This window comes from Mustela lutreola, chromosome 3, assembly GCF_030435805.1.
Source record: "Mustela lutreola isolate mMusLut2 chromosome 3, mMusLut2.pri, whole genome shotgun sequence".
In the NCBI taxonomy this organism is placed as follows: domain Eukaryota; kingdom Metazoa; phylum Chordata; class Mammalia; order Carnivora; family Mustelidae; genus Mustela; species Mustela lutreola.
Window position 1 is genome coordinate 136,835,343 of NC_081292.1, and position 16,768 is coordinate 136,852,110.

Here is a 16,768-nt window from a genome sequence, read left to right on the forward strand (position 1 = left end):
AATGGGAAAGGTTTGGAAGGATGTTATCCAACAGCATGCACTTTAAAGGAGATGTAGGTTTTAAGAGAAAGAGAGAAGAAATGATCTGGTAATAATTTTCTCTGAGGATGGACAGGTTTCAGGTAGAACTGGAAAGGAAAGGAACCATTTAGATACAAAGATGAAGATATAGGATGGATACTGACGTTGATAAGAGTGAGTTCCGGGAGTCATGTGGAAGGATTTGGGGGTTGGGGACTTCTCATCCTCACTTTAAGTAATTCTGCCTTACAGAATTATCATATATGTTACTTAGTTTATCTGGAAGAATTATAAAATGTGGTGTGGTTCTTCAGGAGCCAATTTGATCCTTAATGTACAACATGTGTGTTACAGGAATGGTTTGCAGTGTATGTGGAACTTAATCAGCAAATTGCAGCACTCTTAAATGCTGGGGACGAGGAAGATCTTGTGGAACTGAAGTCACTGCAGCAACAACTTAGTGATGTTTGCTATCGACAGGCCAGTCAACTGGAATTTAGGCAGAATCTCTTACAAGCAGCTCTTGAATTTCATGGTGTTGCCCAAGATGTAAGTTTCTACTCTGATTGCTTTTCTGTTCTTCAAATGATCTGAACACTTATCTGCACATAAATTTTGCAGGTTTGCATGTCTCCTAATTATTTTTCTGGAAAAATAAAATAATTTAGTCATGGGGAGATGATAAAAGTCTTCAATGTTTTAAAAAATTTTCTTTTCATTTTTAAGTCATTTTGCATGCAACTAAACATTTTTTGTCTAAATAGTGTTTGAACTTAGATATATTTCATTTTGATCATTTCTCTATTTATGCTTTATAACCTAGATTGCAATGGACGTTTGAGTACTTTCCTACATTCTGCTTACCTGGATATAAATCTTTGTCTTCCTGGTGCATGCCTCTATGTGTTCTGTCTTTTCAGATAACATGTATTCTAATTATTCGCCCTTGTCTTTTAACAGCAAAGACTTTTTCAAGTGTAATTGTGATAACCTCATTAGATATAAACCTCATTAATCATTAAACACTTTAGATGCTGATCACATCAGGGTTATCTCTTTGGTGTCCCTCTGCTTTAGTTGTCTCAGCAGTTGGATGGCTTATTAGGGATGTTGTGCGTAGATGTAGCACCAGCTGATGGAGCATCGATTCAGCAGACTTTAAAACTGCTTGAAGAGAAGCTGAAAAGTGTTGGTAAGCAGATTTTAACAATGCTGAAACATAAGGTTCTTTTTTTAGAAATATCATTACTATGGTTAGAGAAGTCAACTTACACTGAGCTAATTATAATTATTTATAGGAAACACAGGAAAAATTAGTATAAAATAGGTTTTATTCCCTTGAAGGGTGTAATACATGGTAAAATTACTATTTTTCATTGATGGTCTGTCACCCTTCCTTCATTGGGCCTTTAGCCTTTCTTCTTTACCCAGGTATATCTATAGGTGCTATGTCTTGCATATACTACGAACAGTTATTTGTAGTGCATGCATAAGCTGTAATTAGCTGTGAAGTGTTCTGTGGTAAATCCTGTATGCCCCAAAACTGTGTTTTATGCAGTGATTTTGGTTGTTGCTGTATCCTAACCTTGTGAATAAATAGTTGGTTTGGTTCTGTGCATTTGTTTCTCCAAATTGGGAATATTGCCAAGGTTACCTACTCTCCCAAGGGGAGGATGATCCCAGTTCACTTGACACTTCACATTTTACTACAGTAGGAAGGAAGTACAGTGAATTTCCCTAGGTCATGACTGTAGAGGAGATAGTGGATGTACAAAAGGGAAGAAAGGGTTGTTCTGGGTAGGATAGGAGGGCAAAGGGGAATGGAGGTAAGGAAGCAGAAACCTAAGACAGACTTAGTAGAAAATGGTGACACATGATTGAACCAAATCAATCAATTATTGAAAAGGATTTGAGGGAATGTGTTTGAAAAATCATGTTTGTATGGGCATTTGTTTGCAGCCTTTGTTATTTTAACACATGATAGGCATAATACGTATTTTGTATTTAATTTGCCAAATGCAGTTTATTTCAAAGGATCAGAAGCTTTCTAGAACCATACTTCTCCTTTAAAAAAGAAAGGAATTCCTGTGTGCTTGTTGGTTTGGGGTACTGTAAATCTGTAAATCTATCCTAAATGTTCCCTCTCATTAGGTGTAAACTGGAAGATGCCTGAACTCAAAATATTCAGCATCCTGAATATTGCTTGAATGCTTTGAAGTCTTGTAACTCTTAAACATTATCTTGAACAAAATGTTTGGCGTGTTCTCTTAAAAATTGGACTACATAGAAGCACAAAGGAAACAAACTGAAAAATATTACTAATCAAAATAGAACTTCTCACATTTTCTTCCTGCTTTCAGTTTTCAAAAATAAGTATCATCAGTGGAAATTCACCTTTTGGAAATTATCTTTAGGCAAAATCTGGTGTGAGAGGGAGCTCAGTTTGAACCACGTTTAAATGGTTTTATTCCTTGAAGTGTTCAGAGAACCTCCTCCCAAGGTAGTTTAACATACAAAGCTATCAGTGCGTAGAACCTGAGTACAGTATCTGCTGGGGGGATTTCCTTGAGGGAGGGAAAGCACCTCCTTTGTTTAAGAGATTAAATCTAGGAACTTTTGTTTTAGATGTAGGATTACAAGGTTTGCGTGAAAAAGGTCAAGGACTTCTGGATCAGATCTCCAATCAGGCATCCTGGGCCTATGGAAAGGATGTAACCATTGAAAATAAAGAAAATGTGGACCACATACAAGGAGTGATGGAAGATATGCAGCTTAGGAAACAAAGGCAAAGTTTGACTGTTAATGTTAATTTTTGCTAAAATGACACAATAAAATGAGAAGTGATATAATTTATGTTTTCCGTACAAAATAGAAGTTCTAACCTGTTAATATAGAAGGCTTGTAGTAAGTTTTGGTGAATGTAATTGTTGTATATAATTGTACTAACAAATTGTGACAGTTTGTTCAACTAATGGTACTTTTCCCCTTTTTAATTTAGTGATAAAATTTTAGTTACACCCAAGTACTTTATATTCCATATTTCTACTATAGCCTATGACCCTTTCATGTTTTAAGAAAACCCTTTTTGGAGAATTTTGATTTTCTGTTTTCATTTGGTTTAGAGTTGCTATTAAATATGTCATCTACTTTCATCAGTTTCTTCATCTACAGTTCTCACAAATTGTCACACTATCATTGTACTCATATGTGCTCTGAAAGGATTAGATAGTGGACTCTGGGCAAGGGGCTATTTAGTTTTATTTCATATAGAGTCAGGAATTTAAAAGATTCTTTGAAAATTCAATTTGCAGTAGCACCTGAGAGAACATTACAAAGTAAAGTATTAAATTAATATATGAAAGTATATACAGTATAGCATGGTTTATGAAATTTTTGGACACTTAAAAATTTTAGGATATCAACAAAACCTCACAGAAACTATTTCTACATTACAGAGAAAATACTCATTAGTGAGGAATTCCTTCTAACCTCACATGCAAACTTACCCATTTCATTATTTTATTCTAATCACATGCAAACTTACCCATTTCACTATTTTATTCTAATCACAAAGGATGCTGTAGCTTTGTATTTAATAAGTCACGTACCCTCATGTCTTCCCTGTCTACTCTCATTCTCTACTCTGATCTCTGCCTCTCATTTAAATGCTTAAATCTCTCATTAAAAAAAAAAAACCACACACATGCATATACTTTCCTCCTCAACTCTTTCTTTGTGTCTTCTAGCCCTAGAATTCTCCTTCCTGACAGCTAAGTCATTTGAAGGTCTAATCTATACTCATACTATTTCCTAACTGCCTCCCATTAACTTTTCAACCTTCCTCAGTCTGACTTCTACCCTATTTCACTGGATTTGCTCTTACTGATATCATCCGTGACTTTATAATTATCATGTAATAAATGCTTGATCTCCCTCAAAATCCAGGGAGTATTTTTGGTCTTCACATTGCTTGATCACGCTGAATAGCATTGGAAAGTTTCTTCGTGAAACTTTCTGACAACCTTGTCTTCTGAAAACACCCTCATGATCCCAATAATCTGTTTCTTCTTAGTCTTCTTCACTGTTTTTTTTTTTTTTTTTGTCCTCTAGCTAATTTCTCTGCTTTCAGGGTTTGAGGCCCAGTCGTTTTAGTCTACGTATTCTCTCTGGATGGTTTCACTACTTGAATGACTTTATTTTATTTGGTTGTGATTGAGTATTTATGGTTCTGACCCAGACTCCTGTCCTATGCTTTGGACCCATAACTATACTTGGCCTACTAAGTATCTCTAGGTGGGTGCCGCACACATTCCTCAAACCTAGTATGTCCAGATACTTGATCTTCTTTTATTCATTTATTTCACAGACAGAGATCACAAGTCAGACGAGATAACAAGTAGGCAGAGAGGCAGGCAGAGAGAGACGGGGAAGCAGGCTCCCCGCTAAGCAGAGAGCCTGATACGGGGCTCGATTCCAGGACCCTGGGATCATGACCTGAGCCGAAGGTAGAGGCTTTAACCCACTGAGCCACCCAGGTGCCCCTTGATCTTCTCTTTTAATATCTTATCTAGGTTAAAGTTAGTATCAGGTACCAAATTTGGGATTTATCCTAAAATCCATACTCCTCCTCACCCCATATAGCCCGATCAAATATTTTAAGTTCTGCTGTCTCTGAGTCCTGAAATTTTCTATTTAAAATCTTCTCTTTTATCTGCCTCTGGCCTTGATCCTCTCTAGTCTGTTGTACATGAGAATAATCGTTGTAAAGTGCATATCTAATCATAAGACCCCACTTCATGATTTCCTGTTTTCTCCGATGAAGTTCAGTCTCCTTGAAATAGTGTAGGAGATTCTTCATAATTCAATCCCATATAATCTTATGTCCTGCAATTTTTACAGACACAGTTGTTCACTTTCTTGAATGCATCGTGCTGTTTCATGAATCTATGACTTAGACTACTACTTTCTTCATTTTCTTCTTGCTGGATTCTTAAAGACTTGGGGATACTTATTTTTGGAAGGTTTTTTAGATTTGTAGGACATATTAATTACTTGTTCCTCCCTGCTCCCATAGAACTCTTTACATAGCTCCATAGTAGCCCTCACCACATTGTTTGTTTAGAACTCTGCTGCCAAAAATGGAACCAACATAATAGTTGAGACCATGAAGCACATTATTTGACACCTGACAGTATGCATTAAATATATCTATGATATCATCTTCATCATTAAAATGTTTTACATTGTTTAGCTTCAGATTTTAAAAATACTTCTAATCATCACTTCCTTTTAGTCCCTTGTAGGATAACTGTAACCAGATTCATTTTAGTACTATGTTAATAGGCTTTTATAAAGGGCGCTCTTTATAAAAAATAGCCTTGTGACAATGATTTCTGTATTATTATTCACCTTCTTTAAGAACACTGACTGTCATGGAGCTCAGTGCCTTCTGGGTAACTGGTCATTAGTGTTTGAGATTGTAGTGAGTTCACTCTTCCTCTAAAATACATGAAATTGCATGAGGACAAAGCGAATAGATCAGAGCTGAGGTAGCTAAAGTCACCTTGAAAGTTCAGTCGTCTGTTATATAGGACAGACCACACTAAAATTTTGAAGTACTCTGAATTGTTTCTCTCTACACCCAGAGATCAAGAGTTGTTTTGTTTTGTTTTGTTTTTTCTCTTTTGGAACATAGATGGAGTGGGTTTTTTTGTTTGTTCTTTTTTTAAAAAAATTCAAAATTAGATATTACTTTGGGTGATGAAATATAATGAAAAGTGTTAACTTTTTTTGCTTATTTTCAAGATTTATTAAAATGCCCTTTCAAAAAAAACTCAGATTATGTTTGAGAGATTCAATACCAATAATTCATGTATTGCAGGTCAGTCTTTACACTGCTATAAAAGTTATATTTTCTATGAATATTCCATAATTTTTTATTTTTCTATTGTACACTTACATTGTTTGCTGTCTTTTTAAAATTTAAATTCAGTTAATTAACATGGTGTATTATTAGTTTTAGAGGTAGAGGTCAGCGACTCATCCAACATATATAATACCAAGTGCTTATTACATCATGTGCCTTCCTTAACACCCAGTTACGCCATCCCATCACCTCCCCTCCTTCAGCGACTCTCATTTTGTTTCCTATGATTAAGACTCTCTTCTAGGGGTACCTGGGTGGCTCAGTGGGTTGAGCCTCTGCCTTCAGCTCAAGTCATGATCTCGGTGTCCTGGGATTGAGTTCCGTATCGGGCTCTCTGCTTGGCGGGGAGCCTGCTTCCTCCTCTCTCTCTGCCTGTCTCTCTGCCTACTTGTGATCTCACTCTGTCAAATAAATAAATACAATCTTAAAAAAAAAAAAAAAAAAACTCTCTTCTAGTTTATCTCCCTCCCTGATTTCATCTTGTTTAATTTTTCCCTTCCCTCTCTTATGATCCTCTATTTTGTTTCTTAAATTCCACATATGAGTGAGGTCGTATGATACTTGTCTTTCTCTGACTGACTTATTTTGCTTAGCATGATGCCCTTTAGTTCCATTCACATAATTATAAATGGCAAGATTTCATTTTTTGATAGCTGAATAGTAGCCCATTCTTTTTTTTTATTCTTTTTTTTAATTGTGTTATGTTAGTCACCATAAAGTACATCATTAGTTTTTGACACAGTGTTCCAAGATTCTTTGTCCATTCTATAGATACAGATAGATAGATAGATATCTATAGATAGATACCATATCTTATTTATCCATTCATTTGTTGATAGACATTTGGGCTCTTTCCATAGTTTGGCTGTTGTGCACATTGCTGCTTCAATAAATACTGCTTCAATAAATATTGAAGTGCAGGTGCCCTTTCATATCATTACATTTTTATCTTTGGGATTAGTACCTAGTAGTGTAGTTACTAGGTCATAGGGTAGGTCTATTTTCAAATTTTTGAGGAACCTCCATACTATTCTCCAGAGTGGCTATACCAGCTTGCATACCTACCAGCAGTGTAAGAGGGCTCCCCTTTCTCCGCATCCTGGACAACATCTGTCATTTCCTGACTTGTTAATTTTAGCCATTCTACCAGTGTGAGGGTGGTATCTCATTGTGGTTTTGCATTGTATTTCACTGATGATGAGTGATGTTGAGCATCTTTTCACGTGTCTGTTGGCCATCTGGATGTCTTCTTTGGAGAAATGCCTATTAATGTCTTCTGCCCATTTCTTAACTGGATTTTTTGTTCTTTGGGTGTTGAGTTTGATAAGTTCTTTATAGATTTTGGATAAATCTTTATCTGATATGTCTTTTGCATTTATCTTCTCCCATTCTGTAGGTTGCCTTTTGGTTTTGTCAACTGTTTTCTTTGCTGTACAGAAGCTTCTTATCTTGATAAAGTCCCCAAAGTTCATTTTTGCTTTTGTTTCCCTTGCCTTTGGAGAGGTAACTGGCAAGAATTTGCTGTAGCCAAGGTCGAAGAGGTTGCTACCTGTGTTTTTCTCTAGGATTTTTAATGGATTCCTGTCTACATTTAGGTCTTTCATCCATTTTGAATCTATTTTTGTGTATGGTTTAAAGAAATGGTCCAGTTTCATTCTTCTGCATGTGGCTTTCCAATTTTCCCAGCACCATTTGTTGAAGAGACTGTCTTTTTTCCATTGGACATTCTTTCCTGCTTTGTTGAAGATGAGCTGACCATAGAGTTGAGGGGACATTTCTGGGTCATCTATTCTTTCCATTGATCTATGTGTCTGCTTTTGTGCCAATATCATACTATCTTGATGACTATAATTTTGTAATAGAGGTTGAAGTGGAATTGTGATGCCGCCACCTTTGGTTTTCTTTTTCAGTGTTCCTTTGGCCATTTGGGGTCTTTTCTGGTTCCATACAAATTTTAGGATTATTTGTTCCAGCTCTGTGATGGTATTTTGATAGGGATTGCTTTGGATGTATACATTCTTCTAGGTAGGATAGACATTTTAACAATATTTTTTCTTCCAACCCATGAACATGGTATGTTTTTCCATTTCTTTGAGTCTTCCTCAATTTCTTTCATTTGCCTCTTTGGTTTATTCCTACGTATCTTAAGGTTTTTGGTGCAATTTTAAATGGGATTGACTCCTTAGTTCTCTTTCTTCTGTCTCATTGTTAGTGTATAGAAATGCAACTGATTTCTGTGCGTTGGTTTTATATCCTGCCACTTTGCTGAATTCCTATATGAGTTCTAGCAATTTTGGGGATGGAGTCTAGGGTTTTCCACATAGAGTATCATGTCATCTTCAGAATCAGAATTTGACTTCTTTGCCATGTCAGAAGCCTTTTATGTCTTTTTGTTGTCAGATTGCTGAGGCTAGGACTTGTAGTACTACATTGAACAGCAGTGGTGAGGGTGGACATCCCAATTGTGTTCTTGACCTTAAGGGAAAGGCTCTCAGTTTTTTCCCCGTTTAGGATGATATTCACTGTGGGCTTTTCATAGATGGCTTTTATGATATTTAGTATGTTGCCACTATCTCTACACTGTGAAGAGTTTTAATCAAGAAAGGCTGCTGTATTTATTCAAATGCTTTTTCTGCCTCTATTGAGAGGCTCGTATGGTTCCTGTCCTTTCTTTTATTAATGTAGTGTATCACGTTGATTGATTTGTGGATGTTGAACCAGTTTGCAGCCCAGGAATAAATCCCACTTCGTTGTGGGGAATGATTCTTTTATTTTTTTTTTTTTAAAGATTTTGCTTATTTATTTTTTCAAGAGAGAGAGCATGAGCTGGGGAAGAGGCAGACTCCCCGTTGGGCAGGGAACCCAAAGTGGGGCTCAATCCCAGGTTCCTGGGATCATTACCTGAGCTGAAGGCAGACACTTAACCTGCTGAGCCACCCAAATACCCCAGAATGATCTTTTTAAAAATGTACTGTTGGATCCTATTGGCTAGTATCTTGGTGAGAATTTTGGCATCCATGTTCATCAGGGATATTGGTCTATAATTCTCCTTTTTGGTGGACTCTTTGTCTGGTTTTAGGATCAAGGTTGCCGCCCTCATAGAAAGAGTTTGGAAGTTTTCCTTCCATTGCTGTTTTTTGAAACAACTTCAGAAGTGTAAGTATTTTTCTTTAAAAGTTTGGTAGAATTCCCCAGGGAAACCATCCAGCCCTGGACTCCTGTTTGTTGGGAGATTTTTGATTATTGCTTCAATTTCCTTGCTGGTTATGGGTCTGTTCAGGTTTTCTATTCCTTACTGTTTCAGTTTTGGTAGTTTATACATTTAGGAATACATCTGTTTCTTCTGGAATGCCCAATTTGTTGTCATATAGTTGCTCATAATATGTTCTTATAATTGTTTGTATTTCTTTGGTGTTGGTTGTGATCTCTCCTCTTTCATTCATGATTTTATTAGTTTGGGTCTTTTTTCTTTTGAATAAGTCTGGCCAGGGGCTTATTGATCCTTCTAATTCTTTCAAAGTACTAGCTCCTAGTTTTGTTGCTCTGTTCTACTATTCTTTTGGTTCCTATTTCATTGATTTCTGCTCTAATCTTTATTAATTCTCTTCTCCTGTTGGGTTTTGGCTTTCTTTGCTGTAATTTCTCCAGCTCTTTAATTGTAAGGTTAGGTTGTGTTTTGAGACCTTTCTTGTTTCTTGAGAAGGGCTTGTATTGCTATATATTTCTCTTAGGATAGCCGTTGTTGCATCCCGAAGGTTTTAAACAGTAGTGTTTTCATTTTCACTTATTTCCATGAATTTTTTGAATTCTTCAATTTCCTGTTGACCCATTCATTCTTTGGTAGAATGCTCTTTAACCTCTGTGTATTTGAATTCTTTCTAAATTTCCTCTTGTAATTGAGTTCAAGTTTCAAAGCATTATGGTCTGAAAATATGCAGAGAATAATCCCAGTCTTTTGGTACCTGTTGAGACCTGATTTGTGACCCAGGATGTGATCTATTCTGGGGAATGTTCCATGTGCACTCGAGAAGAATGTGTAAGTTGTTGCTTTAGGATGGAATGTTGTGAATATATCTGTGAATCCACCTGTTCCAGTGTGTCATTCAAAGCCTATGTTTCCTTGTTGATCTTCTGCTTAAATAATCTGTCCATTGCAATGAGTGGGCTGTTGAAGTCCTCTAATATTATTGTATTATTACCAATGTGTTTCTTTAATTTTGTTACTGGTTTATGTAATTAGCTGCTCTCAAGTTAGTAGCATAAGTATTTGTACAATTGTTAGATATTCTTGTTGGATAGATCCTTTAATTATGATATAGTATCTTTCCTCAACGTTTTTATTTTGTTTTATTTCCTTGGTGCATCATTGTCAAAATTATTATTTAAGAAACTTCGTATGTTTATCTTTGAGGCTTGTTTAATGTTAACTGGCAATGGAGATTTCTTTGGGTTTTAGTGTACTACTTTGTTGATGCTTTGCTTCAGTATTTCACAGAATCCATTCTGTCCTCAGGGGTTTGTAATTAGGAATCTTTCAGGTATTTTGAAGTTTTGAAGTATTTTGATGTAATATAGATATCCTTAAAATTCTTACAAATCAATACAAAGTAGTTGGAAGTCTCCATGGTGTATAAGATTAAGTATTTTAGTATACTATAAAACATGCATGCCAGATGATGATGTTAAAATAATTATTAATGAAACTGAAATGATGTTCTGCCTTATGTTTTTGTTTATTAGATGTGAAGACATGGTGGATGTGCGAAGGTTAAAGATGCTTCAAATGGTGCAGTTGTTTAAATGTGAAGAAGATGCTGCCCAGGTAAAAGATCAGTCAGGCACATGATGTAGTTGTCTTCTCTTAAAAGACTGATTTCACCTAACTGTTAAAAAAGTTTACTTTTCATGGTCCTAAGAAAGTAAATGTGTTAAGTCAAATTCTAGTTTATCTTCTTAAAATAGCAAAGTGTTTTTAAATTTCCAGTTATTTTACTGGTCTCATATGACTCATCTTCTTAATGAAATCCTCTATTAAGTGAGAAATTGGGATTATTTATTATTTATTATTATTGACTTGTTAGTTACATGCTAAGATTAAGGCTGGTTTAAGCACAATGCTTTTTTAACTTGCAAGAGGGTTTTTCAACTAGAAAAACTATATGCTGTCTTTGTGTAATTTTCATCAGAGAACATCAGTGCAGCTTGACCTAGAGGAACTTTATGATTTTAAATAAGAACATAAATCTGTAATGAGATTCCACACAATCTTTTTTTTTTTTTAATTTAAATTCAATTAACTAATATATAGCATATTATTGGTTTTAGAGGTAGAGTTCAGTGATTCATCAGTCTTCTGTAATACCAGTGCTTGGACATTAAGGAAAACACATGATCTATTAATGTGAATCATGTGCTATTAATTTTTAAAAAGTGCTTCTCTTTAATATATCTTGTTCTTAGATTTTAAAAGTTTTGAGGGGGTGGAAAGATCATTAATTCATGTAGCTTTCTTAAATGAAATAAGCTATTAAGGACTTGCGTTATAACTAATAGATTAATTAATCATATGGTAGTAATTTTTCTTTTGATAAACATGTTGATTTGATATAATAAGAGTTATGGATCCAGCGTCACTCTTCTTTATTTTTTTATTTAGGCAGTAGAATGGCTAAGTGAACTTCTGGATGCCCTGCTTAAGACCCACATCAGATTGGGTGATGATGCTCAGGAAACGAAAGTTTTACTAGAAAAGCATAGAAAATTTGTTGATGTTGCACAGGTGCAGAACTGGTTATCTTCCTTTTCTACAAGCTCAGTGTTTGAATAGCTTTCTGCATGATTATAATGTAACTTAACCCTCCAAGCCCAAGAAGGTTAGTTATATTATTCCAGAAATATCACAGAACTTAGAAAATATCAGCTGGTGCATCAAAAGCAGGCTGCATAAACTTGAGAGGGTTTATGTTTTCCTGAATACAGGTTCTGTATGCTCCCTCTGATTTGTTTTAGATTATGCCATTTTTAGGCAATCCATCTGTTCACTCACGAAAGTGAATAAGAAATAGAGGAGTTAATAGCGGTATAGTAAAAACCCCAGTTTCTCTATTTCACCAGTGTTAGTATAACAATGCAGATTTTGTGTGTGTGTTTGTGTGTGTTAAAAGTATCTTTATTTATTTTCCCTAATAATTGAGTTTTCTGCATGGGATATAAAGTGCCCTTTGAAGAGCCCATCTTTATCAGCCATTATTTTTGGATTGTGGAGTTGATAAGAATGAGATGGGGAAAACACAAGACGAGAGCAAAACCTAACAAGAAAGAAACTTACTAAAAATTCAAAGTGTTGTCTTCCCATCCTTTTTTATGCCTGCAGTTAATTTTTAGTATTAAGTGTCAGTAAGTAAGTAAGTCATTCAGTACTGATTCCCAGTAGTGTTATTATTTGCAACCACAACCCTTCCCGCACACTTTTCCTGTCTCTCTTTTCAGAATTCTTATACTATAATTTCACGTTTACTTTTTCTTTTTTAGAGCACTTATGACTACGGCAGACAGTTGCTACAGGCCACGGTGGTGTTGTGTCAGTCTCTGCGCTGCACATCTCGGTCATCTGGAGACACACTTCCTCGACTGAACAGAGTATGGAAACAATTTACAATAGCATCTGAAGAGAGAGTGCATAGGCTGGAAATGGCTATTGCATTTCACTCAAATGCTGAAAAGGTTCGCTTTTTTAAAAATTGTAGTCTCAGTAATACTTACTTTATATGTTTAAAATGCATTAATTTTAATATTATAATTATGTGATTAACCTTTGTGTTTTTTCCACCTTATTTTAATCCAATTGTTTAAAGTTTGTTTAGATATAATATATTGTCTTAGTTCAAATCAAATTCTTGTAGTATAATGTATACCAGTGCTGGCTTACTGTGGTTTGAGAAATCCAAAACCATCTAAGAGTCTTCTCTCAACAGTGCTTCTCTTCTTACCAAATCTGACCCCCAAAATGAACTATCTTTAGGGTGTGACAACTCCCATTGCTTTCATTATGCAAGGAAAGGACATTTTGCCTCAGCAACTACAACTAATTGTCATAAATTCTTTAAAAGGGCACTTTGTAATTTTATAAGGTTTCAAGTATAGACTCCCAGCTAAAAATAATGAAAATAAAGATAAAAATAAAATATTTTTTCATTTGCTATCTTTAAAGATTCATTCTAGAATTTTTTATTTAATGAATTCATCAGTCCTGGAAACCAGAAATGCAATATGTAGTGTTATTTGGGCAGATTTTCATTAGAGCCCTTCTTGTAACTCTGCGCAGAGAAACTTTATAGCACTCAACCCTTACATCTCCACTCTGAAGAGGAGCTTTGTTATATAGTTAACTTTGTTTTGATCTCTCACAGTGGAAGTTTATGTGTAGGGGATGTTCAGTACCATATGAAACGTGAGAAACTGAAGGCGTAAATGTGATATAGCCTAGTCTGTAGAACAGAAGAGATGTGACTAGGAATTCAGGAATTGCGCAGTGTTCTACTGTATCTCTGTTGGGAAGTGTTTATAGTTAACTCTTGCTGAGCTGGTCACAGAACTCCACAGGTCAGTGTTTTGGTTTAAAATAGGCCTAACAATAATGAAGGTGAAAGTATATAAGCGGCTTCACCTATTTACCTACTGATTGTTTTATTTTTTTAAAAAGATTTTATTTATTTATTAGAGAGAGAGAATGCACACAAGCTGGGGGAGGGGCAAAGGGAGAAGGAGAAGCAGACTCCCTGCTGAGCAGGGAGCCTGATTCAGGGCTTGAGCCGAAGGCACACGCTTAACAACCTGAGCCACCCAGGTTCCCCTACTGATTGTTTTAATGAAAAGTTTTTATTTAAGTATATTAACACAGAAAAGTATACAGATCGTAAATGTTTGTTGAATTCAGTCTGTTCAATGAATTTTCACAAAGTGAGCATGCCTGTGAAATCACTGCACTATTCAAACAACAGACATTACCAGCACCTCAGAATCTCTTTTAGTCACATTGTTCCTGCTGCCCCTGCCTCCTGTGCAAGGGTGACTACTGGCCCAATATCTAACAACCCTGATACATTTTGAAAGCAGTATCTTAAAAAGTTATCTGCAAGGCCACTCTGGAAAACAGTACAAGGTTCCTCAGAAAGTTAAAAATAGAACTGCCCTTCAATCCAGCAATCCCACTGTTAGGGATTTACCCAAAGAATGCAATATACAAAAATACTAATTTAAAGTATACATGCACCCTGATGTTAATAACAGCATTATATGCAATAACCCAAGTTATAGAAGCAGCCCAAGTATTCATTCATAGATGAATAGGTTAAGAGGATGTGGAGTGTACACACAATGGAGTATCACTCAGCCGAGAACGAAATCTTGCCCTTTGCCACTACATGGATGGAACTAGAGAGGATTATGCTAAGTGAAATAAGTTAGAGAAAGACACACACCATATGATTTCACTCATGTGGAATTTAAGAAACCAAACAAATGAGGAAAGGGGAAAAAAAAGAGAGGCAAACCAAGAAACAGACTCAACTATAGAGAACAGACATGTTATCACAGGGGAGGTGAGTGGGCGATGGGTTAATAGGTGATTGGATTAGGGAGGGCACTTGTGGTGAGCACCAGGTGTTGTATGTAAGTGATGAACCACTGTATTGTACACTTGAAACTAATTACATTCTATGTTAACTGAATGGAATTTCAATAAAACTTAAAATTATCTGCAAGGACATTAAGATCTAGACTTCTTTATGAGGCCATATAAGAATGTAAATGGTTGAGAGATTGTTTTGCATAGAATATTCTCTTATATTGCCTTTATCATACTTAAAGCAAGCACAATTTAAGGTTCTTTACTACTCAAACCTTTGTAAAGCTTTTTGTTATCAGGTATAATTTTCTTCCTGTGTTTTATTTTATACTGGTAAACATAAATATAACCATAACTATAAACAACTTGTATAGTATAATGACTGCGAAGATATTTTAAGGTGAATCTAGGATTTTATATAAAGTTATTTGAGTAGTGCTGAAATAAACAGATTAGATTAAGTATAATGCAAAAGCAGTTGCAAAAATAAATACTTCTTTTTCTTTTCTCTTCCCCACATTTTGCAGTTTTTTCTTATAACATAGTGTGTATCTTGGACTTACAACACATCTCAGTTTGGACTAGCCACCGTTCAAGTGTTCACTAGGCTGTTTGCTAATGGATTGACTAGTGTGGATCAGTACCTATAGACTTAGCTATTATAAATTATAGCAATTTCTTCCTTCTTCTCCTCCCCTTGTTAAGTTTAAATGTTAATAGTTAAGGAAAATAGTATTTTTATCAAGGACTGTAGAACTTCCTGTATTTGAATCATAACCTTTCCAGTTTATATCAGGTAAGTCAGCAGATCAGTTTTTAAAATAACTGTGCCTATGTAGGTCATCCTATCAGTTATTTATAATGTAAGCATATGTTGTTTTGGATTTTTATTTTCCTCTCATTTTTGAAGTCTGTAAGCTATTTGAGGTCACAATCTATATTTCAGTCACATCCAAAGCTGCTAAATAAACATTTAGTACAATAAGGAATGAATGAATGAAGGCTATTTCTCAAGCACAGTTTAAACTTACTTTCCGAATAAGAGTCTGGTATTATTTTTTCCTTAGAAATCACTATAGACTTTTTTTACTCCAATTATTTATTATGATTAAGGATTATGTGTTTCCTTTTATTTGAATTTTTTGAGCCAACTTCACTAGTAATCAGTCTTGTGCAATGGCGGTGTACATGGGGATGCTAAGAACGAAACAAAAACAGCTTCAATCTACTGAATTCACATGAGCTTGATTGCCTTTCTCTATTTCTTGATCGAGGTTGCCATTTTACTTGTTACAGATTTTGCAAGACTGTCCAGAAGAGCCTGAAGCTATTAATGATGAGGAGCAATTTGATGAGATTGAAGCAGTTGGGAAATCACTTTTGGATAGATTAACTGTTCCTGTAGTTTATCCTGATGGGTATGATACATGTTCTTATAATTTTGTCTTTTTATTGGTGAATTCTTAAAGTGAAATCATCAAGAGAGGAATATCTGTTTTTTAAAAAGCCAAGTAAAAATTAGCTTTGGTTCACGTCTTCTATTTCACAATAAATTGGTTTGTAATGAAAAGAAATATAAACTTAGCTCTTAGAAACAGTAGCAGTTGGTACTTGACACTATCAAATGTGGTGCTTCTTGACAGCTTATTGCAGAAGGCTGATAACCTGGGTTCTAGCCATGGCCCTGATGAGAGGGAGTAGGATGCCTCTGGGCTTCGTCTGGCGCAGGGAAGGGGAGTGCAGGGCCGTAATGTTCAGTTAGCTGATAATATATTAAACATCAAGTTAAACACTTCACTTCGTTATTTTTGACCAAACAGTACTAGACCAATATGGTTAATCCTGATTTACAGATGTAGAAATCTGAAGCTTAGAAAAATTAAGTGAGGTGCTCAGGATTTCACAGCTTCTAAGTAGAATTGGAATACAGTCTCATGTTGGTCCAACTCTGAACACATTCTTTTTTCTCTATGCTATATGGAATCTGAATTTCTTCACTTGTAAAATGATGGGGTCCTGCTTCCCACATTGCTTTGCATTTTGAAAGTTAATAAAAGAAAGAAGTGATCTCATGCAAATAAATGGGCCATTAAGTGAATCTGAAGGAGCTTCATCCCTCAGGTTATCGACCTCAGTGAAAATAATTTAGAGGTAATCCAGAGGATATTTACTTCAAATGACAGAGCAACTACATC

General features: G+C 35.4%; 1 protein-coding gene across 9 annotated transcripts in view; it reads left to right on the forward strand.

Annotated features, from left to right (window-relative positions):
• Positions 1 to 16,768, forward strand: part of SESTD1 (SEC14 and spectrin domain containing 1) — a 159,617-nt gene that overhangs the window by 117,541 nt on the left and 25,308 nt on the right. For 7 of the 9 annotated variants that reach the window (XM_059166901.1, XM_059166900.1, XM_059166902.1 and 4 more), the window contains 7 exons: positions 376 to 570; positions 1,099 to 1,213; positions 2,647 to 2,806; positions 10,688 to 10,769; positions 11,604 to 11,726; positions 12,479 to 12,670; positions 15,870 to 15,991. In XM_059166901.1, the coding sequence (XP_059022884.1) occupies positions 376 to 570; positions 1,099 to 1,213; positions 2,647 to 2,806; positions 10,688 to 10,769; positions 11,604 to 11,726; positions 12,479 to 12,670; positions 15,870 to 15,991 (989 nt within the window). Of the gene's footprint in view, positions 1 to 375; positions 571 to 1,098; positions 1,214 to 2,646; positions 2,807 to 10,687; positions 10,770 to 11,603; positions 11,821 to 12,478; positions 12,671 to 15,869; positions 15,992 to 16,768 lie in introns of those variants that run through there. The other 2 variants (XM_059166905.1, XM_059166903.1) reach the window with 2 other exon arrangements.